The 23,883-nt window shown below is 35.8% G+C and overlaps 1 protein-coding gene across 1 annotated transcript in view; it reads left to right on the top strand.

Annotated features, from left to right (window-relative positions):
- Window positions 1-2,726: 2,726 nt before the first annotated feature.
- Window positions 2,727-23,883, top strand: part of LOC307157952 (fatty acyl-CoA reductase 1) — a 34,099-nt gene continuing 12,942 nt past the window's right edge. Inside the window, exons 1-2 of the mRNA XM_079869997.1 lie at window positions 2,727-2,819; window positions 13,749-13,974. Of these exons, the coding sequence (XP_079726123.1) occupies window positions 13,786-13,974 (189 nt within the window). The 5' untranslated portion in view covers window positions 2,727-2,819; window positions 13,749-13,785. The remainder of the gene's footprint in view (window positions 2,820-13,748; window positions 13,975-23,883) is intronic.

Genomic DNA, 23,883 nt, shown 5'->3' with positions numbered 1-23,883 from the left:
AAGGGAGTCTCCGTTTCTGAATTTATAATCGGAACGCAAGAACTGAACACTAACACACAAGCCGAACTCACTCGCTAGTTTCTCTACCCGGCCTTTTCCGAACTCACCGACAGCATTAACCCTATAACTGCCGGTGCAAAATAAAACAGCAATTTTACAACAATTATAGAGAGTCTGTGCGCTGCTACACTATTAAAAGTTATTAATTCAGGTTGGACACCACTGAAGGCCTAGGTGTGAAATGCACGGCCCGCCACTGGACTGTGAATGTTACTGAAATAATGTTGCTCTGCTATAATAATAGCCTACCTCGAGTAAATGCACATGAACAGACTGCTTGAGCGTCCATTCCTGCAGATAATGCACTGTGCTCGCACACTTTTGACGATAGTTAAGCGCCTTTGGTTAATGCATCAAGATAATTATGTGTGGGCTAATTGTGCAGGCAGAACACTACAGTTACACGAAACTCTTTATATTCCCAGACACTGCTAATGCAGTTGCACAGAGTGTGTCTCGGCTTGCGCTAACTTGTCTGGAGGTCAGATATCATTAAGTGTAATATGTTTTTTGTCTACTCGTGAAACCGGGTGCTTCCCTAAAGTAGCCAATAACAGTGCAGGCATGTTCCTGGGTTTTTCTATAGACGATCCAGAATTAAACGCCTCGTTCTGAACCACAGAGATTACCTTGATTGTGCATTGAACAAACTTTATTCTCGGATTGTCTGACATTAGATGAGCATATAAAGTCCTCTCTGGACTCACTCAGAAACTGATGTTCTGAAAACGTTGAGTAGCCTACAGTGATTTTTCAATGTTTCTAAAGCGTTAAAATGTCTTGTCGTGATTAGACCGTCTATTTTTACTCGCATTAACATTCTTTGAACGTTTACACCTTGTAATATTCCAAGAAGGTTCATTTTAACATTAAACTATTACAAGTATAACATTATAAGAATGTTCAGAAAATGTGCTCAGAAGGTTTTCTCTCAATGTTATGAGAACGTTCAAGTAGAAACATCATAAAGACGAAGGTCTTAAGAGTGCATATTAAATGTATATAATGTTATGAACATTCTATAAATGTCATTTAAATAATGTTTTAACTTAACATTTGCATAGGAAAAGAGACTCAATGAGGCCAGTTGTTACACTGTAAATAAATAAAAAGGCTAGATAAAAGTTTTTTTGAAGCTGTAAATAAAAGATTCTTGGAGTTCTTGGAGAAAATTCTACTTCAAACTTTTATGTTTAATTCAACGTGTTACTTGCCATTTCTTTGCAAATGATAGAAAAAGTAATGTTTCTAAGTGAAAATCGTTTCAAAATGAATCCCAACCCCCTTTTTTTTTTTTTTTTGCACACCCATCAAAATGTGAACAGGTGCTTACACTCTTAAAAACAAAGCTTACAAAAGAGGGCGAGGAACATTTTAACAATCTATAGAACCTCTTACAAAGAACTAAAAAAGAACCTGTTGTGCAATAAAAAGATTCTTCTTCGTGGACCAATGGCAATAAAGGACCTTTATTTTTCTAAACTTGATTCTGTCTTGATCATGACATGAGTAATTGCTAAGATAACATAATGTCTTATTAAACAGAGGCATATTGTGCAAGTATTCAGAGGACTGGTGTAGAATATTATCCGAATGGTCTTTTTCTATTGTCTTGTGGCATAGAAATGATTCAGTCGACTTTGTACCATGGTGTTATTGTCGTTACGACTTTTGGTTCTGTAAAATAATCGTGCTCGTTTCCCATCCAGCTTGTTTTTCGTCATGCTGTCTGGAATTCCACTATGATGATCATGCAGGCTATATTTGCATAAGATTTATTCCGGTAATCGCTGTCTCATGTTGTTAATCGTACCAACAGTGTAAAAGAATGAAAAAACAACATGCAGGAAACAAATCGTTTTCAGATAAGAACAAAAATGTTCTTTCGCTTCAGCTGTGAAACACTGCAGAATGCTCCACCATTATATCTGTTAATCATTGCTCTTGTGAATGACTTTTATGATACGAAAACATATGACTTTTTATAGATTTAAATTTTGAAAGTTTGAACAAAATATTGATGGACAAGCTGAGTTATGGCTAACCTAAACGAGGAATAATAACACTGCAAGTGCAAGTGTGCTTTTGAGTACTTATGAATTATTTAGTCTTCAACTAGAGTCCATCAAAGCACTATAAGCATTCTTTAGGTCTGTTTAAACCTTTCAGTAATGAAAGCCACTTTTTATTGTCTCATTTTCTCTAGCAGTGGCTTTGTGTGGCTTCAACACCTATACAAATGCAGGCTACTCAACTAGTATATTTGATACTGCATTTTTTTCCTGGGCAATTTCAATAGCTTGAAGACTTTAAGGTTTGTGTCCTTTAAGCCTATAAGGCTACAGTATAATAAGCATGTGGGGGAAAACTTTTACAGAAAAACTTTTAAATGTACAAACTTAAACGTAAAACTTTACAGAATCACTTTTTTAGAATCTTTTATAGAGTTTAGTTGCATTTTATAACGTTTATAGGCCTACTTATTATATTTATTTATATAATAGTCTGTGAAGCTGATCAATACCAGTCCTGAATAAGGGAGTGCAAAGCCGGACACTTTTAGTTTAAGCTTAGTAAGTGTGTTAAGTGTGTGTTTGGAGTCACACCCAGTTCCCACACACACACACACATGCTTGAGTCTCCTCCAGCGCTGCGCCAGAGGCGCGTTCACTGCAGCTCTGTGGCGCGCGCACACGCGTTGAGAGAAGGAGAGAGAGTGAGGATCGGAACATCTTCACCCGGCGTGATTCATGTTCAAGGTAAGGCAAGATATTCTGCTTTCTTCTGTTTGAGATCAAAATGTAGCTTGACTTTTTAATCCCGAATGTAGCCTACCGTTATAAGAGAAAAGGCGTCGCGGTGTGTTGACGCATCCTTGAGGAAGAGAACGCGCTCATGACGGTCTGGATGCGTTCACATGTGGCTTGATAACGGATTTAGGTTGTTTTGGATGTGAATTATTGAAGAGTGAAGGGTGTAAAATCTATTAAGCAGTCTATCGACCCGGAGCAGCTCTCAAAACCTTGTGTACAGGACGCGTTCTTGATGCGTTCCGTCTGCGGTGCGTCAGGCGGCCGAGGCGGGCGTCTTTTGCCGCTGCGTTTTAAGATGGTCTGTCAAGAAGTACAACTTTGACAAGCAAAGCGTTTAGTTCCAGCTGATTTTAAATTCCCGAACATGTCCTGTGCTCGCGTTAGCGGCGTTTGACGCGGGTCTGTCGGCGGACGCGTCATCAGCGGTGACCGCTGTCACTATATCTAATAATAATAGTAAGTGGTTAAAGTCCTCTTTCTTACTGTGGTTTCTTGTCACACCAGTGTTTAAACATGAGCTGCGGTGGCGGGTAAAGCAAAAAAAAAAAAAAAAAAAAGAAAAAGGTGGATGAATGTGAAGCACAAATGATTCTTGAACTGTTGAGGTTTGGCGCGATCGAATCATCCTTGCTACATTGTTGCACTTGAGGATGAATCTTTTCCGGGTAATATTTCATCCCAAAATCAAAAGGAAAAGTTATGTTTTGTGTTAAAAAATAAAGTAAAAATCTTCTCAAATGTAGGCCACTTAAGAGTCATTAATCGTTACAGTGCCAAATAATAGTTTTTTATTAGGCAAAATTTAATTTCCTATTTTTATTATTATGGGGTGGAATATGTGATCTGGACATGTTTTTGAAAGGTTCACCTTTCAACAGAATTGCACTGTTACAGTAAATTACATCTAATATACTCTGATGCCTGAAGGGACATTTGTGTAACAACATTAAATATAAACTGTTCAATGTTCAACATACAGTCTCACATACCCCTGTGTATATATAGCGAGCTCAAGTACAGTAGAATGTATGGAGACATGCCAGCAAGTTCATACAGTCACGGCACGTGCGTAACGCTGTGCTTTGACTAAAAGAGCTGTGCTAAATACGATGTCTGCTCCCTTATCTGGACCTTGATACTGATCCTGCAGGAGACAGACAGACAGGGCCATCTGCAGATAGTGTCCACAATCAGTGTCAGTTGCATCATTCATTCAGAAATGTATACAATGATAAACATGCAGGAGTGAGAGACAGATCCAGGATAAAGTGTATGGAGGGCGTTTTTCAAGTCACAATGAAATCCAATATTTTTTTATAGACTATTGCAGCATATATTATAAATAATTAATCTGTACACATCATTATATTCTAAATTCATTAACTCATGTTTACTTGCCTGAGGGTGGGGCAACCTGTCACTCACATGAGATCGACCAATAGCAAACCACAACCATCTAATCAATCCCCATAGACAAAATCAAGCACTACATTTGTTCTTGTTCCACAAGCCATTTCACTTGGATATACGTCACAATAGGGAAGAAAAGATGATTGCAACGTCTCTTTTAAAGGCCTGGCTCTCGTTTGTTGATGAATCCTCATTGTCAACTGATCTGTCATCTTACTGTATCTCTGACCTTTAGTTTCACTTTACCCTGAACACACTCCTATATCAGCAGTGTTCAGCACTGAGACCTCGAGGCGAGGATGTTGAGATTAGAGCTGACTTGATGATCAGCAGGCCTTCATGGGTCACACTGAGAACGAATGAGTGGGGGTGAACCCAAGAAGTGCGGACCACCAGTATATTTACACATATTAATCTGTGGTTTTCACTCTTAAAACAGACCCGGAATTAAACGCAGCATAAATAATTCTCGCAGCTTTAACCATCTTGACACTGACAGTGAAGATGGTGTTATGTGATGTGGTGCTTCTTATGCATAAGCTGAAAGTCATAACAGGAGCAAAGCGGATCAGATTCAGCATTCATTTACATAGAACCAAAGCCTAAAACCTAAACTTGAACCAGGGTTATTAGGTAACACTTTATTTAACAGTGTCCTTGTTATTATGTTACATGCTTACCAAAGAAATAACAGTAAATTCTGCATAATTACATGTAACTAACACTCAACCAAACCCTAACCCTATAGGAAGTACATGTAGTTGCTTAATATTACTCAGTACTTAAATATATAATTACACTGTAACAATGACACCTTAAAATAAAGTGTATAATATATATACAAATATATGACAACTTTTTTTATTTCAGTTAGCAACATTTTTCATTTTAATTTAGTTTATCATGATGCTCTAAAATTACTAAAACTGAAATATATATATGATACATATATATATATATATATATATATGACTTTTATTATTTTATTTCAGTTTTAGGTTCATTCATATATATATATATATATATATATATATATATATATATATATATATATATATATATATATATATTTTTTTTTTTTTTTATATTATACACTTTATTTTAAGGTGTCATTGTTATATATTAAATTATATAATATATCAATTATAAAAATGACAAAAAATTAACTTTTACTAAAACTTGAACTAAAAATTAAATGTAAACAGAAATACACTCTTAAAAATAAGGTTCCAATAGGTAGTTTATTGCAGTGATGCCATAGAAAAAACTTTTTTGGTTCCTCAAAGAACCATGCAGTGAACAGTTAAACCAAAAATAACATTTTATTTTTCTTTGTGTGAAGAACATTCTAAAAATCGAAATAACCCTTTTCTACAATAAAGAACCTTTTGTGGAATGTAAAGATTCTGTGAATGTTAAAGATGTTCTTCATGGAACCATATATTCAGATAAAGAACCATTATTGTTATGAGTGTATAAATAAAAACAAGAAATGATACTTGAATGCTGCTATTATTTTGTTCCTGGCCTACAGTTATAGCCGAGGATGTAAACCCAGCCCTAGTGCTTCTATATTTACATCGCACAGTCTTGTTCTCCTTTTACTCATAATAGATTTTGTAGTCATTTTAATTGTGTATTTCCCTCTGGACTGGACTATAATTAATGTGACTTGGAGCTGCTATTTATACTACAAGCCTAATTAGCCAGAACCACTTCTGACAGAGCCGCTAGACTAGCAACAATCCATTGCTGCCCTATTAAACAGGTGAATTTTTGATGTATTTATAGAAAGTCGTTCTTTGGGGCGGCTCTGTCGCCTCACAGCCAGAAGGTCCCGGACATGTTCTCCCTGTTTCTGCGTGGTTTCCTCGGGGTGCTCCGGTTTCACCCATACAATCACCAAGAGTCGGAAATGACTGAAATGGTAATCGATAGATAGATAGATAGATAGATAGATAGATAGATAGATAGATAGATAGATAGATAGATAGTCATTCATTCTTTCATTTATTTATTCAGTTGCTAGCATTGCTAGGGTGTTTTTTTTACTGTCAAGTGTCTGTGATATTCTGGTTTCTAGATGTCTCCGGTTTCTTCTTCAGTGAAAGTTAATGGGATTTTCTCACCTGCTTTTATTATCTACAAGACTAAAATCACTAGTCAAATCGGTTAAAGTTCAAAACTAATGAAATGCTGGATGAGTACGTTTAACTGTAATATTTAATTATATAATCTTAGTTTAACACTAACTATGAGCAATAGTGACACCACAACTAATAGTAATGACATTTTTTTTTCAGTTTCTCCACCTGAATCATGTGTGTGTATATATATATATATATATATATATATATATATATATATATATATATATAAAACCATAATATGCATTCTGTCTTATTAATAGTAATCAAATTAAATGGATAGTGGATTCATCGTACGATGCAAGGAAATCAAAATAAAAGTGAACCACACAAGTTTTCACTTGTGAAAATGAAATAACACAAGTACATGCAAGAACAGCAACCATCAACCTGATCTTATTATTAAAAAAATAATAAGAGTAATAAATATGAAATGTTATTTAAATGAATAAATAAAATAAATGACTTTTTTTTTAGCTGAAAATGCATAGCAAACCAAGTGTTTCTGAGCACCCAGACTCCCAAATACACCTCAGCTTCTTGCAGGAAAATATGTCATTTGCATAAAAGTGATTAATGCCCCTGTTTTCATGTAACCCAATAAATCCATAACCTCAAACAGTCATACCTGCTCTTCTGTTTGTGTCCCAACGTCGCCTTTAGTGTCTGACATGCTAAAATGTTTCAGGAATGACTGATTCCGACTCACAGAACATGAATGTTTTCACTTCAGTAACCTCAGGGCAGGCCAGGCTATAGAAAGTATGTCTTGCGTTGCTTTTGCAATCAGCACACAATGTACGCCAAACCTGTAGCCTCGGGACGGTGTTTCCTTTGGAACTCAATTGTTTGACTTTCATGTTTTGAGGCATCTTGAGCTGCGACATTCTCTGATGTGAATCTTTATACAGTGGCGTCAGTAAGTGAGTGAGTGAATGAATGATGTTGTGCAACTTCCTTTGGCATGTTGTGAAGTTGGTTTCTTTTTAAGAAAGGATTTATGTGATAAAAAACTACATTATTTAGTAAATGCATGTTTTAAGAAAATGCTTTTAAAAGTGTTTCACAATCTTGTCAAAAAATATTCCTTGTCTAATTAATTACCGCCCAAGGAATTCGCAGAATAAAGCGGCGGGGCCTGATAGAGTTAGTTAGTAGTGTGTTGAAACTGCAGGTTATGGTAAGGGGCGGGACATTTCCCAAACATGATTGAAGCGCTTGACCAATCACAACACACTGATCCAGCCGACCAATCAGAGCACAGTGTGCTTTTCAGAAGGAGGGGCTTCATAGAGACAGGAACTAAACAGAGCGTTACCAGAGAATGTCTAATAGGAAGAGAATTGGCACTCTCTGCTTACTTCCGGTTTCTGGACTGGCTGCAGTAACACGTCTCTGTCCATGCGTGGGCGCTCGCAGGCGAGTGCAGAATAAATGGAGGTCTATGGTGAAATACCCCTCAAAATCCACTTTTCTCAGGATATAATTTTTTGTCTGGTAATTTGAATGTTGTATTCGAAAGGAGATGCAAAGAAATTACACATTGCTGAGTGTTAGATTTTTTAGAGTCACTTATTTTCTTTAAAAAGTCTTTTAAAATGTCAATTACGTCAGAATGCTGACGTCATTAGCAGAATGCTAGCGTGTTATGGGCAACAACAACTCAACCTGTAAGAAATCGAAAAGAAATAAGTACTCGTTCATTCAACTTTCGACCTATAACCCATGTTGAACTTGCAAAACCTACAATAAAATCTGAGATTTCTCAACGGCAATCGGGTGAAAGAGACAAATTTAGCCGTCTAGCCCCATAGACTCCCATTCAGTCTGCACTCGCCCGCGATCACCTCCAGTGGAATTCTAATGGAACTGCAACCAAGATCGATACAATGGGGCTGAATAGGAAGTGCCAAGGCTCTCCGTAGACGGGCTCTGGCGTTACTGACAGACTGGGAAGAGAGGAGCTGCAACAATGGAGAATATTGGAAAAATAATGTATTCTAGTAGAACCCAAAAACAAAATCAAGACTTTGAGGCATATTTGGTCCTCTTTAATAATGAAAGGTTCTTTATTGGCATTGATGATTCAATGAAGAACCTTTAACATCCACAGAAACTTTCCATTTGTTTGACATATTATTGCCTCCGCGAACTCCACTGATAAACGTGGATGCATTGTGCTAGACTTTAAAGTGTATTGTTCTAATGAGATGTCATTATTGGCCATATCTTAATGTACATTGAGCAGAGCAGCGAGTGTTAGAGTCATGCATTAGCTAATGATGTTAGCAATCTGCTCTCGCTGCTCCCAGAGGATATTTAACTGATGTAGGGCAAATCAATCAACACACACACACACACACACACACACACACACACTCAATGCTGTAATGTGACTAATGGCAGCGAGTCAACATGCCTACTATCAGTAGCATTAGTTTGTCGTAGAACTTTCTGAACTTGACTGAACTTTCTGAACTTAAATTTTCTGAACAGAAATTTATTCCTGTGATCAAAACTGAATTTTCAGCATCATTACTCCAGTCTTCAGTGTCACATGATCCTTCAGAAATCATTCTAATATGCTGATTTGCTGCTCAAGAAACATTTATGATTCAAAAACAAGTCCCAGGCACTCAGTCAAATTTCCAATGAGGAGAAGGATAAAGTTAAAAAGGCTTTTTAACTTTATCCTTCTCCTCATTGGAAATTTGACTGAGTGCCTGGGACTTGTTTTTTGTTTCTTTGGATGTTTTTCCCTACCCCAAGAGCACCTATCACGGACGTTATAACTTTACCTGAGCGCCTGGTTGAACCTCTTACAAACATTATCAATGTTGGGTCAAACACACAAATCTCCTGAAAGGTTTGACTTCAAAACATCTCAATATCTATGTACAGCATAAGTGACATTTGGACAAGTGAAATGTCTTTCCCATAGACTTCCACTACAAGTGCATACAACTGTGATGATGATAAAGTATAACCTGTATTGACCCTGCAACAGCCCTCTAAACTGTAATCGGTAATCCGTGCGGATCTCAACAGATCTGAAATCCTCTTCCTGTTTGGGAAGCTTGTTTCCTGTGAGTTCATGCTTGTTTTGTACGCAGTGTCCTTTATAACCCCAGACGAGGTTATGTTGGCCGGTGAGAGTGATTGTGTGTTAGGCTGCTTCGTGTTTGTGTCTTCATTCTTGGAAGAGACGCAGAAACAGACGCCCATATAAAGTTGCTCTCGCCGGCACTTCCCGTAATTCAAGCCCAAAATAAAAAGACTTAGTTGTGGTGTATTGTATCAGGACTGTATCAGATCGCCGCTGGAATTTAGCTCGTATCTGACACTGCTGAAGTTGTGCATAATAAATCGCACCAGTGTTGCTGACATATGTTTGCATGTGTTAAAGAGGACCTACTACGCTTTTTGACATGTTTATCTTTCTTTAGTGTGTAAAGTTGCTGTTTGAGCATGAAAAATGTCTGCAAAGTTACAAAGTCACTCCAAAGGGGGAGATATTCTTTAAGTTTATTTGTAATTGTGTGTGATTTTATGTAATGTGTGACTCAAATCATGAGGAAATCAATTTAGGAATAGTTTTAGGAAACGCATTTCTTTTCAGCCGGATTACACTGAAAGCTGCCAAATGTACATTTGTTTAAGGCTCCTAAAATAGTCACTTATGCAAAGACAAGGCAAACTCAAGACTTAGAGGCCCTGTTTACACCTGGTGTTAAGATGCGTTTTAGTCGATCGGATCACAAGTGGACGACGCTAAATACTGGTGTAAACAGGGTCTGAAACATTTTGAGCTTATCAAAATTTTGAGCTAAACATTATGGGAAGAGCTCTAGCCAGACGGGTTGTAAACTTGCTGAAGTTTGGTTTGAAGACGAAACATCAAACATTTAAAGGTTTGAAACCTCAAACATCAGAGCTTGTTTCCGAGGCCGGTGTGTATCCGTGCAGGAAAGAGGATGTTGTGTTTGCTCTTGTTCAAAGCGTCTTCATGCTCTTGAGGTCAGTCGAGGAAGCCATTCTCTGATGTAAATACCTGTAGAGCTTTAGAAGGAACTGATATACTTCAACTACTTCCAAAAATCAAATGCCATGAAGCTGTTATTCAATAAAAACATTGTAAACTTCTACTTAAAACACAGAAGTTAAATGTGCTTGAGGGAATTTTAAATCTATTTAGTTATTAACACCATGACCATGACGTAGGCAAACCCATACCCAAAACTTGTGACGGATGCAGGAAAAATGGAGGTGCAACATCTCGCTCTTCAAATAAGTGTCCCGTCGAGTGCAGACCTCCTCCGTCACACAGGAAAATGCAGAAATCTCTGGACATATACACCATTTCAACATCGTATGAATACTTCCGGCATTTCCGTCACTGGTTTTGATGTTATTGTTGTGTCACATTAAGAGTGATGCAAAAGACGGTTTGAAATACGTTTTGAGCAGCCAGAGCGTTTTTTTTTTTTATTGTAATAATGTTTCACAATTTTACTAGCCTGGTTAAAACCAGACCATTCTCAGTAGTAACTGAGTTATGGTCTGGCAAAGCTGCATTAATAACTCATTTCCAAAGGGGCGTCACCAACGGACGTCGCTCAAAGATCTAAAACCAATCAGAGTGATCGTCATCGTGTAAAGCCATATGCTGCGTCCCTAAGTTACTCTACGGCATAAAAGTATGTACTCTTTTTGTGAAGAAAAGGTATTTACTTTTGAATGTGTAGCAAAAAAGTAGGCAAGCTTTGGGACACACTACTTCGTCATCTTTATCGGACGGATCTGTCGCGTGTAAACTGCCCTGTCAATCATCTTGTCACAGTTAAAATCCTCTATTAAATTAAATTTAATTTCCTACCATTTCGGAGAGAAATGTAGTAGCCCGTTCATCTGCCAGTGGGTCTTTCATTGAGACTGTCCTCATGTGTTCGCAATTTGAATATAATAATGCATTTAAAAATTAGTGCGCTTCACCAATGGACATCGCTCAAATGCCTCTGGGCGCAATTGGATAGACCTAAAACCAATCAGAGCGATCGTCATCGTGTAAAGCCCGCCTCAACGTTTCTGATTGGTGCCTCGATTTGGACGGATTAGAAGTCGGCTTGAATGAGCTCTTTGCCAGACTACTTGCAGAGCAAATCTAAATTTGCCGGACGTTTGTCTGGGTTTTCCCAGGCTACAATTTTACTGTATTTTTAATCAAATAAATGCAGCCTGGCTGAGCATAAATTAACAAAAACACTTATACATCTTATCAACCCTAAACTTTTGAACGGTATATAACTGTGGTATATTTTGAACGGTCTATAGTAAACACAAATGAAACAAAAAGCAAGCTGGAGCCTGGAGGGAAAGGCAATGCAAGATTAACAGAAGAGAAAAAAAAACACTAGAAAAATATGAACAATTCAGCACTACCGGTCTGAATTTTGTGAAGGGGAAATAAACGTGAATCTCCCGTGAGTCTGTAACAGCAGTTTTGAGATTTGAGCCTGACACCTGCGGAGTGAGAGACTGTACTGAGATCAGCTATTAGTGGTTAACACACTTTCATGCCATCATACATGTGTCGGAATGTACTGTATTAAATACCTCTCACTATGGAAGCGGCTTCTCCAATTAAATTCACTGACCTGCAAAAATAACCTGAGATAATTGGCTCCCTGGTAGGACAGATTGCTTGTTGCTGTCGTATACAGTATCAGTCTTTGAATGTGTGTGTGTGTGTGTGTGTGTGTGTGTGTGTGTGTGTGTGTGAGAGCAATGTCAGATTCATTCACAGGGTTTTCAAGTGTTAATCCTCTCTGACCTGCAGCCGTTCGGTCTTCCTCATCCCAGTCAGTCGTATTCCCAGTCTTCCTCCAGAATGCGGGTGGGGTGTTTGTGATGGGAGAGAGCAGATGAGAATCTGTGTGAACCGTAGACTTGAACAGACGCCGCGCAGGGACTCGTGTCATGATGTAATCGCTGGCAGAAAATGTAATGAGTCATAAATCGCTGCCACGAGACTTGATTTACTTCACTCTCTTAAAGCCGAGGGGACCGGAGGAAGAAAGGATGACAGACTGCATTAAGTAGATGCCGATTTTAAATGGATGTTTACTTCTTTTTTTCTATTTGTCATTCCAATTTTTAGTTTTCAATTTCAATTTTTAATTAAGGTTTAGCTTCATTTCAGTATATTTAGTTTTTAGGGCTGTCAAAGATGATACATTACTAAAATGATTTTAAAAACATTTATTTTATTTAACAAATTGTATTTTTACAATGTGTTTAACATATAGCCTACTTAAATTTGACTTGTCAGATTTATTATTATTCCTGTCAGTTTTTTTTAATGAATTTGGCTAAAAAGGCACAAAAAAAAACTTTTTTTTTTTTTTACTTTTTACTTTTATTTTAGTTAGTAGGAATTTTATATATAATATAATAACCTTTTATGTATAGAATTTTTATATATAATTTATATAAATAATCTATTTAAAAAAAATATATATATATATATAAATATTAGTTTATATAATTGTAATTATTATTTTATTATACAAATATATTCTACTAAGTATATATTACATACACATTTTATATATATATATATATATATATATATATATATATATATATATAATAAAATGTATATATATATATATATATATATATATATATATATATATATATATATATATATATATGTATAATAAAATGTAGTTCATATGTGTGTGTATGTATATATTATATTACAAGTGTATGTTATTGACTAAACCATGTCAGCTCTGTACGAACACAAAAGCTCCAGGTTGAATGAATCTACATCACCAGTCAAACGTTTGTACACACACACACCTACTCATTGTTTATTAGTGTGTTTGCCAAGTCAAACATAACTGTTACTATTGCTCACGCAAGTGCTAAACAAACACCGAACACTAAGTATCAACATTCAGTGTATGTGTGCAGTTCCTTTACTGAATTAGCAGACGCACAATTGGCACCTAGTGGATGGTAAAAAACTCTTATAGCCAGTAAGAAACCACAAAGCCACCGCTTAGCATTAGCAACATCACAGTTGTGCAACCACAAACAGTTACTATGGAGGGCGGGGCATAGCAAAGGGACAAATCCTTAGTTACTTTATTTGTGCACACATTAATGTCTAAGTGTCACTGCTGGAGAGCCAGTTGACTGTATTTTTCCGGTTGGCAGAGTGTCCTTTGAGAGAAGGTTCAGTCCAACAATAGTATCTCTTACTGATGAGCATGACAAGTTTTGACTGGTAAATTCTCTGTCTGTTTCTCAGTGTCCAGGAGGACCGGCGTTCATCTGTCATACTCATCATGGCCTCGATCTCGGAGTGGTACGCGGGGAAGAACGTGCTGATCACGGGGGCGACGGGCTTCATGGGAAAGGTGCTGGTGGAGAAACTCCTGCGCTCGTGCCCCGAGGTCAAGGCCCTGTACATCCTCGTCAGGCCGAAGGCGGGCCAGTCCATGTCGGAGCGCGTCCAGGACATGATGAAGAGTAAGGTGAGGAGAACACTCTTCTTACACATTTACTCACCATCCTTTTTAGGATAAGGAAAGATAAGGGGAATAATGTATTGAAATTTGTACTTTTTTATTGTTTTTCTTTGCTAGTTTGTAGGACTGCACAATTATTATTTTTAAATGTTGTGATTATATTAGGGCTGTCAAAAGATTAATCGCGATTAATCGCATTCAAAATAAAAGTTTGTTTTTACATAATATATGTGTGTGTACGGTGTATAATTATTTTCTATATATAAATACACACACATGCATGTATATATTTAAGAAATATTTGCATGTATATACTGTGTATATATATTTATATTATATATAATTTATATTATATATAAATATTTTATATATAAATAACACATTTTTCTTAAATATATATGCATGTGTGTGTGTTTATATATAGAATATAATTATACTCCATACACACACATATATTATGTAAACACAAACTTTTATTTTGGATGTGATTAATCGCGATTAATCGTTTGACAGCCCTAGATTATATGTCAATATGACAAAATATAATTTTTTATTATTATTAATAATAATAATAATAATAATAATAATAATAATAATTACAATAATAATGTTTCGCAAGTAATATTTTTTTTTTTTGCTTTGCTACTTTGTAGGGCTGCACAATTTGTCCAAAGATTTTGTGATTATGTATTAATATGACTATAAAATAATAATCGTAATAATGTTTTGTTGTTTTCATTATGATGATTGTTATTATTTTTATTAATTAATAATATTAAAGTAAGAAATATTGCTATTGTTTATGTATAATATATACTTATATTTATATATTTTAATTTCTTCATTTTCAAACATTAATCAAACATTAAAGCGTTTCTCATTACAAGTTGGTTAATATGGTTGTCGCATGTTTCGTTCCCAAATGCGTGTAATAAGCGACTCAAACTCAGAACAGACGCAGAGACGAGTGGAGCAACATTTACTGAGAACTGAGAAAATAAATTCACCAGAACATGAGCCGCTCGCGTGTAAAAGTAAAGTGCCGCGCTTCACTGACAATCACATCATTTTATTCCTCTTAAATGTGCCGGGAACTGTGTGTTCATGTCACTTTAAGACACTTGCTACCTTTCTAAAACATTGCGCTTTTCTCCCTTTTCAGGTTTTGCAAACAAAAGCCTGATATAGTGCATTGTCTGGTATCTTTCATGACCATCTTTCCGTCACAGGATATTTCTGCCTTTGTAAACGGATGGAATTTGATCGCGTCCTAACTTTCAGTCGGCAGGACGTGTTGATCCTTAAAAAGTTAGTTACGTCAAACCATGCAGAACCGGTGCAGGTGCAACAAAGCTTTCCAGAGAAACCCCTGAATCCATCTGTGTTTACTCGTATGCGCTCATCAGGGTTTATCTTTATTGTTTTCCTTGAACTTGATACTCTGAAAACCGGCAGGAAAAGTCTCCCTAGGGCCACATTGTAAAATGCTCTTTGATTGTTGCCGTGGCAACCCCACCACAAACGCCACCCATATATGGTATCGCTCAGAAGTCAAACAGTATTTCCATACACACTGCGCCCTGAAACCACAGTGAGGTGATGCTTCGCCACAAGAGTTTGTCTGATCTAATGCCTCAGGCGTTTATGTTTGAGGAGTGGCGCTATAGTCTACTCTGCATACGCTGTTCAGGACAGTTTGGAAAATGCAGGGATGGATAAAGTGTTTTCTTTTATGTGATGAGTGAGTCATATCCTGAATAATGGAGCAATTATTTTTGTATGGCAGTTTGCTCACATGGTTTATATGATCAGAACATTCCAGCAAAGAGGAACGCTTAAAATTAGGGATATTGTAATGGGAAAAAATTTGTATATTGCGGGTTATTTATCGCAGAGATGGACTTTTTTTTTTACTTTGGTCAGTTAGTATCCTTCAGCAACATCCTACCAACAATTTAGCTACCAAATATCAAAGATGCATATAGGCCACAGAGTTTGTGTGTATATATATATTATATATATATATATATATTTTTTTTTTTTGTATTTTAGTTAGTTTATTCTGTTTCAAGTAGTGAAAATATTTTTTATGTTTTTAGTTTTAATAACCCTTTATAGGCCTGCCACAATTACCAATTAAACATCTGTATATCTTATTCAATCTAATAGCAATTTTTTTAGATAATTCTAAAAATGATCATTTCAATCACATTTTGCCATTCAAATGAAGGGTATTATTATATTATATTATATTATATTATATTATATTATATTATATTATATTATATTATATTATATTATATTATATTATATTATTATACTAATTATAGAAATATTATTAATTTTCACAGTATTAAAAATAGGCATTATTATCATAATAAATATACAATTCCAAGTAAAAAATAGGCTTACACTGTAAACGATATGAACAAAATAGATTCAAATTATTTGTATGACAATTAATCGTCAGTACAAAACTCATAGTCATGACAGGCTTAATGTTTTCTTGGTTGTGGATGCTGAACGTTTGAGTAGTTTGATCTCAGCACACACTCGACTGCTGTGACTTGTGCCTGAGCGATGTGAGATCTGAACCCGAGCCAGAATGAAGCTCGAATATTACGAGACGCAGATTAGCATTATGAGTCAGATGGACAGATTCTGTCAGCGCTGTGCAAACTCTGTGACCTCTGATATAAGCCCTCATTAGGTCCCACCATGTGTGTGTATGTGTGTGTGTGTGTGTGTGTGCGTACATGTAAAGAATGCTCAGAAGCTCAAACAGGCAGCTTGTGTGACTGGCTGTGTGTTTGGGGTAAAGAATATTTAATGTGGGATGCTATTCATCAAACAAATGTGTCTATTGTTTGGTCATTTAAACGGCCTGTCACCAGATTCTGACCGACCAACAGATTTATATATATATATATATATATACATATCAGAATTTTTGCTAACTACAAACTACATTAACCCATGCAATGCTACTGAAAACCAAAGTGACACATTTTCGAGAAAAAAGACATAGATAGACATACAGACAGACAGGCGGATGGATTATAGTGGTACCAAATGATTATCATATTCATAAACCATAGTATTTACAAGATTCTTTAAAGAATGCAATAGAAATACTACGGTACATGTCCAAAAATCGACATAGTATAGACATGTTTAACATCTGAAAGGCAATGGCACTTTTTGGTACTTAGATATTAGTAATTTTTTTTAATCACATTTTTGATTCAATTATATACTGGATGTTTAGTTTAATTAAATTGGTTTAATTTAGTGTTTATGGTTTTTATGTGTTTTTTTTTAAATGGTAAAACACATGCTGTCTCACTAACTTAGTTTGCTTTGTTTTTGTTCCAGCTTTGGTTTTTAAAATGATACAGTCTGATAATATTATAATCAAATAGCGCTTCGAGGTAGTTTTCACAACTCTTCAGTGTTGTAGTCGAGGCCTGATAATTACATACAGTACATCCTTGACAAAACAAAGACATAAACATGAAAATATGTCAGACTCGAGTACTACAACACTAGCTTGTAGTGTTCATTTACCACAGACAATCATCTGGACGCGTCCGTCAGCTTGTAAAACTGTGTTTACAGTAGTAAACAGTAGCACGTACGTCTATGTGGCGAGACACTGAATCAAGACACACTTTATGACTTGTAAGAACATGTTTGTAGAACATGTTTTGGAGAGTTTAATGTGTGTTGTCTGCATTTTTAGTCTTATAATTAATTATTAATGCATTAGTCTCGTCCAGGAAGGGATATTGATCTACCTGTGATAAAGTGGCTCTCTTACATTAGCTTTACAGGATCATGAGCCTCTTCTGCAATCAGATCGTCCTGTTCCTCACACACACACTTCTTTCTTTCTTTTCAGCTCATTCGGTCACTAACCTTCATCCTTCTTTTAGTCATTAGGCCGTTTCATTCCTAGTCTAATGTGATCCTGCTTTATATTTCTTCAAACACATAAGAAAGAGAGAATTAATGGACCCATTTGTGTGTGTAGTTTCAGGACATTTGTGTACATTTACCACTTGCCCAAGGGCACAACAGTAAAGCATTGAATGAGTATTCTCTCTCTCTCTCTCTCTCTCTCTCTCTCTCTCTCTCTCTCTCTCTCTCTCTCTCTCTCTCTCTCTCTCTCTCTCTCTCTCTCTCTCTCTCTCTCTCTCTCTCTCTCTCTCTCTCTCTCCCTCACTTACGCACAATTGGATTATTTGTGCCAGAGGGCCTGGTGGTGGACTGGCACAGAACACCACCATCCCACAATGCACTATTTGCTATTTTCACCACAGAGAAAGCAAATGTTTGCAGTGGTCGACCTCGGTGAACCCCTGACCTCAGTATATACGCTGAACGTGTGCTGTGCTTTCTCTACATGCCACTTCCTTTCTCTTACAACCCAGTTTCAAAATAATGAGTCTGAACTGTTGGAGAATTTTTCTGAATGCACTTTGTCCCAGTGTGACTCTAGTAACAGTCTGGGGTGTGTTTCCCGTACAACGACGCAACTCGTGCTTCACTACCGTAGTACGATGCATCGTTGAAGAAATCAACTTGCTAGTCACGACTGTTTCCCGAAACCGCACGTGGTGGAGTAATAACTACTTCTAATGAATCTGTTTGAGATCGAATTAACGCTAGATGTTTTGCTATAAATTACGGACATGTCATCTGAGGACTATCTCTTATTTTTCTCAGTTATTTGCTTTATTTCCAGATTCAATCATCGGCTCGTTCTTACGCACTAGAGCACGTTCGCACATGCGCACTCTTCAAAAACGGTACTTTAAATCTCTTGACAAACTAAAAGACGTAAAGGACATTTGTATATCTTCTAAATAAAATATAGATTGTACTGAATGTCAGCTTGCTTATTTGGCTCAATATAATGATTTATTAAGCCCGAATGTTAATGTACTCTGCTTCTAACCACAGGTCGAGAGCTGTCGTTCCAACTACACAACTTTGCGATGCTGTTTGCGAATGTTCGTTGGAACGATGTTTTCGGGAAACACCGACTCGTTGAACTATGATGATAACGACAGAACTTTAGACCATAGTTGGCTAACGATGCTTTTGGGAAACGCACCTCTGAACTAGATTAGCACTGCTGATGTTTTTGTCTGCATAAATATTGATATTTTATATTTGCCAGATATGTGGATTTTTTTTTTTACACTTGTTAAAAATATATTTCAATACATTATTTTAAATATAAAAGTAATCTGATAAAACATACATATACTTTGATTAATTAGATTACTTTTATTTTGGCCAGATATGTGTATTTATTAAATATGTTTACAGAAATATTTTTACATTCAATACGTAATACATGTTTCCTATATCAATTGAATCTAATTAAACAGTTAGATTAGATTACTTTTATATTTGCCAGATATGTGGATTCCTTTCAATATTTGTATATATTTAAATATATTATTTTAAATATAAAAGTAGTCTAATAAAACATACATATACTTTTGATGTTTAAGATAATGAATTAAATTAGATTACTAGATATTATGTTATTAGATTATATAGGCCAGATATGTGTATATTTCAATATATCAGTTTTTGTTTACATAGAGAGAGAGAGAGAGAGTGTGTGTGTGTGTGTGTGTGTGTGTGTGTGTGTGTAAATGTCTGTGTGTCCATGTGTGTTAGATTTGATAGCACCAATTTAAATACATTTAAATAAATTTCAATTTATAAAAATATTTTAAAAATACACATATATTTAGATATATTACAAAAATATACAAAAATACACCTATGTGGCCTATATAAAAGTAATCTAATGAACATATACGTTTGATTTAAACATAAACAGTGCATGCAGTGAAAAAGAAACACTCAGGACAACAGTGCAAATGAACATTTTTTCATGATAATACTTAATATACACAAAATTATATTAAAGTAGCTTTAGATGACTGTATATGTGCATTTAAACGTATGCGAGGATGTTAAAGCTTCTGAGAGAGCGAGTATTGCACATAAGAATTGTAAACAGTTGATAGAAAGATCAGTCCTTGTTGAAGAACAGCATCTCTAGCTGATGGTTGTATCTCTCCTCATATAGAGCTTCATCATGCCAGCATGCATGCGGAGACGGGGTGTGTTGTGTTTATGTTGCCCGGCGACACACACCGCAGCAGGAAGTTTGGCTGCGCTCTGTTTCCTTCACTTAGTGCATTTTTGAAACACTTTCACATGTCTGAGTGATCCAGTGCCTCGCATTCCCTCGAGTTTGAGTTGAGCAGAGCTTTCCTCTTTAGTTTTACCTTCATCTTGACCTTCTAGATGCTTTTCTGCCCAGCATCCTCTGAATTATCTCCAAATCTCTCTCTGTGTCTGTGTGTGTGTGTGTGTGTGTGTTGGCTAGACTGCACTCATGACCCATATGCTGTCTGATCTCTCTAGTAATCTGAGTTAATGGCAGTTATGACCACACTTATGCATTCAGATTATAATATTGGGCTTTATTCCCATAGTATTTGCATGTTTAAGTGTGTGAGGATTCAGCAGCTGTGTGATATTTTACCATAATGATTTTCCATATTAAAATCATAAAATTTTGTTTGCATTTGAAAATTCACTTTATTTTACAGTGTCCTTGTTACACATGTTATGTGTAGTTACTGTAGTAATAACTATAAATTATGCATAATTACATGCAATTAACCCTAAACAAACCCCTATTCCTAACCCTATAGTAAGTAAATGTAGTTTATTATTACTCAGTACTTAAATAGATAATTACACTGTAACACGGACAGCTTAAAACAAAGTGTAACCGGAAATTCCCTTGATGTCAAAGACGAGATGGTGCAAAAACTGTGTGATGTCAAGTTATGGTATTTAAATAGTTTATGCGCTGTCTAAATGCTGAATATTTTGTTTTCATTATTGTTTTTATTCATCTTTCTCCTTATGTTTTGTGGATCACATTAAGACAGTCATATGCATATTGCCAGATTTACCATAAGCATTATAGTTTAATATAAATAAAAAAACTCCTATAGCAACTGTTCTAACTGAAATCTTGAAATTTCCTGTTAATTGTGCAAGAAAGAGTTTGTGAAACGAATGAACTTGTACATCTCACGCCTTTGACAACATCTTCAGCATGACTAAACCAACTCATTGCAAAAGCAAATAAAATCATCCAGTGTCCTGACATGCAAGCAGACTTTACAACAAGGCGTCATGTACTTCCAGAGAATTTCCCAGTTATTCCTGGGCAAAAGACAGGAAGAACTGGACTGTGACGTGTATTGCTAGTTCTCGTCCTTCAGGAAGGTTTTGATGTGGTTTTTAACAGTTAGGTTAACTACAGTAAAAAGGACAGCTGTGCTCATTACAGTGTTAAATCTCCATTGACCTAAATTTCAAAATCTAATCTAGAATTCAAAATCCTACTATAATTATGTCATTTTATATTATGGTCAGTACTTGCATGCACTTCCAAAAGAGGGTTTTCACAGCGAGGTAATAGAAACAGTGTACAGTGAATTTATTTTATTTTTTTCTTATTTTGAAGAACATTCCAAAAATCTAAAGAGCCTTTTTGCACTATAAAGAAACTTTTGTGGAATGGAAAGATTCCCATCTTTGATATTCAAAATGACAATTTTTTTCCCCTTTAATCATGCATTAAAATAGCTTGAATGTAACTCTACACCCTTGCTTCATTTAGTATATGCGGATGTGCAAATATGCAAATTAGCCCCGCCTCCACTCACTCACACCAGCTCAGATTTCCTGATCCACTCGCTCAGCTGTACTAAATGCTATACAATGGCAAGCGGAAATATTGGTTTAATTCAGTCATATTTGTTTGAACCAGAAACTATGGAAGCTTGTTTCCACCACTGAATAAAAAATTTAAAAGCTATTTGCGACTTTTTATCTCACAATTCTGACTTTTTTGCTCGCAATTGCAAATTACGTGATATAAAGTCGCAATTGCATGTGATAAGGTCAGAATTGCGAGATATAAAGTTGCAATTGCATGTTATAAGCTCAGAATTGCAGGATAAAGTCGCAATTGTGAGTTATTAAGTCAGAATTGCTAATGTTACACATGCCATGTTCCCGTTCGCCATCTCAGAGTCAGACAGTTGCCTTAAATATCAGCATCATTAGAAACGCTTTGAAAGTCAGTGGAGAACTTAACATAAGTTTTTGTTCACATAGTGTGTGTGTGTGTGTGTGTGTATATCTGTGTGTTCATGTGTGTTAGATTTGACAGCACTAATTTAAATACATTTAAATAAATTTCAATTTATAAAAATATTTAAAAAATACACATATATTTAAATATATTACAAAAATATAAAAAATACACATGTGGCTTATATAAAAGTAATCTAATTAACTTATACGTTTGATTTAAACATAAACAGTGCATGCAGTGAAAAAGAAACATTCAGGACAACAGTGCAAATGAACATTTTTCAAGAGGACATTAAAGGCATGATGACGTTAATACTTAATATCCACAAAATTATATGAATGTAGCTTTAGATGACTGAACGGTTTGACTCGACGGTGGAAAAGTGGCTATTGATGCCAATAAAGAACCTTTATTTTAAGAGTGTTTCAAATTACAGTTGATCTTCTTTTTGGTGCTTATGTGCATACTAAATGCTGATTGGTTCAACACTGATGACAGTAGAGTAGCTCTGATCCGCTGTTTCTTTTTATTTTAATTTTGATTTATTTATCCAAAAGACAAAAAGAAGGGAAATGCATCAAAATGCAATGTAAGACATTTAAATGATCACAAAAATGGCATCATTAATTACATTACCGTATAGCCGTTTCATTTACACTGAAACTCACCTCGAACTATTATTTTGATGCCGTGCAAACACAGTTTCCTTTAGGAAATGCAAATCTGCTGTTGGATAAATATGTAAAAAGCGCCACACTGGCTGTGCTGGAGAGAGTGTGAGAGACAAACAGCTGTCAGAGGCATCACACAGCATCTGTCCAGCCCTCGGCTGGTGCCTGCTGGTGGGGTTACGGCGGGTCCAGCTCGGATACTGAGAAAGGATTCTGATTGGCTGTGGCTGTCGGGAATGTGCCACTGCCAGACGCTTGGAATTGTGGGTAACATAAGTCAGCACATGTGTGTCAGCTCGAGCCGAGAGGACACAGAGCCTCTGCAAATCCTCTTTTGATATCAGATTATACACTGACAGAAATCGCATGCAAAAGGCGGTGAATGAATATCTTATTTTTTCAGCCTGCAGTTTTCTTCATTACATAAACGCTGAAATCGGTGACGTAATATGATGAGATTTGTCATTTGCATCTTGTGGTTTGACCAACTCAAAATTACATAATATCTTCTGAAAGGGTGAATTCTCACAAAAACATGTACAGATCGCATTTTACCACAAAATCAAAAGAGGAACTAGGTGAAGAAATTGAAGTGTAAAGAAAATGATGCCTGTTTTTAGGACCGTGCATCGTAAGGTTTTCATTTACTACACATTATTCCCATTATTGAAATGTCTTGTGATATTTTTTTTTTTCTCTTATTCTCAATATTTATTCTCATTAGCTTTTCAAATATTTGCATTATTTATTTATTTATTTGTTCTAGTTATTCTCAATGGTGATTTACTCTAGGTTTTCAAATAATATAGCCTAGTATTTATTTACCCATTCATTCATTCATTCATTCATTCATTCATTCATTCATTCATTCATTCATTCATTCATTCATTCATTCATTCATTCATTCATTCATTCATTCATTCACTAATTTTTATTTTTTTATTTTCATTTATTTAAACTATTTATTCTCAATGGTGATTTGCACTAGGATTTACCTAATTAATTTATTCATTCACTCAATTAAATTTTTTT

Source organism: Squalius cephalus (genome assembly GCF_949319135.1).
Source record: "Squalius cephalus genome assembly, chromosome: 4".
Taxonomy (NCBI): domain Eukaryota; kingdom Metazoa; phylum Chordata; class Actinopteri; order Cypriniformes; family Leuciscidae; genus Squalius; species Squalius cephalus.
Note: the sequence above shows the minus strand (reverse complement) of the source record. Positions and strands in the feature narration are given on the sequence as shown.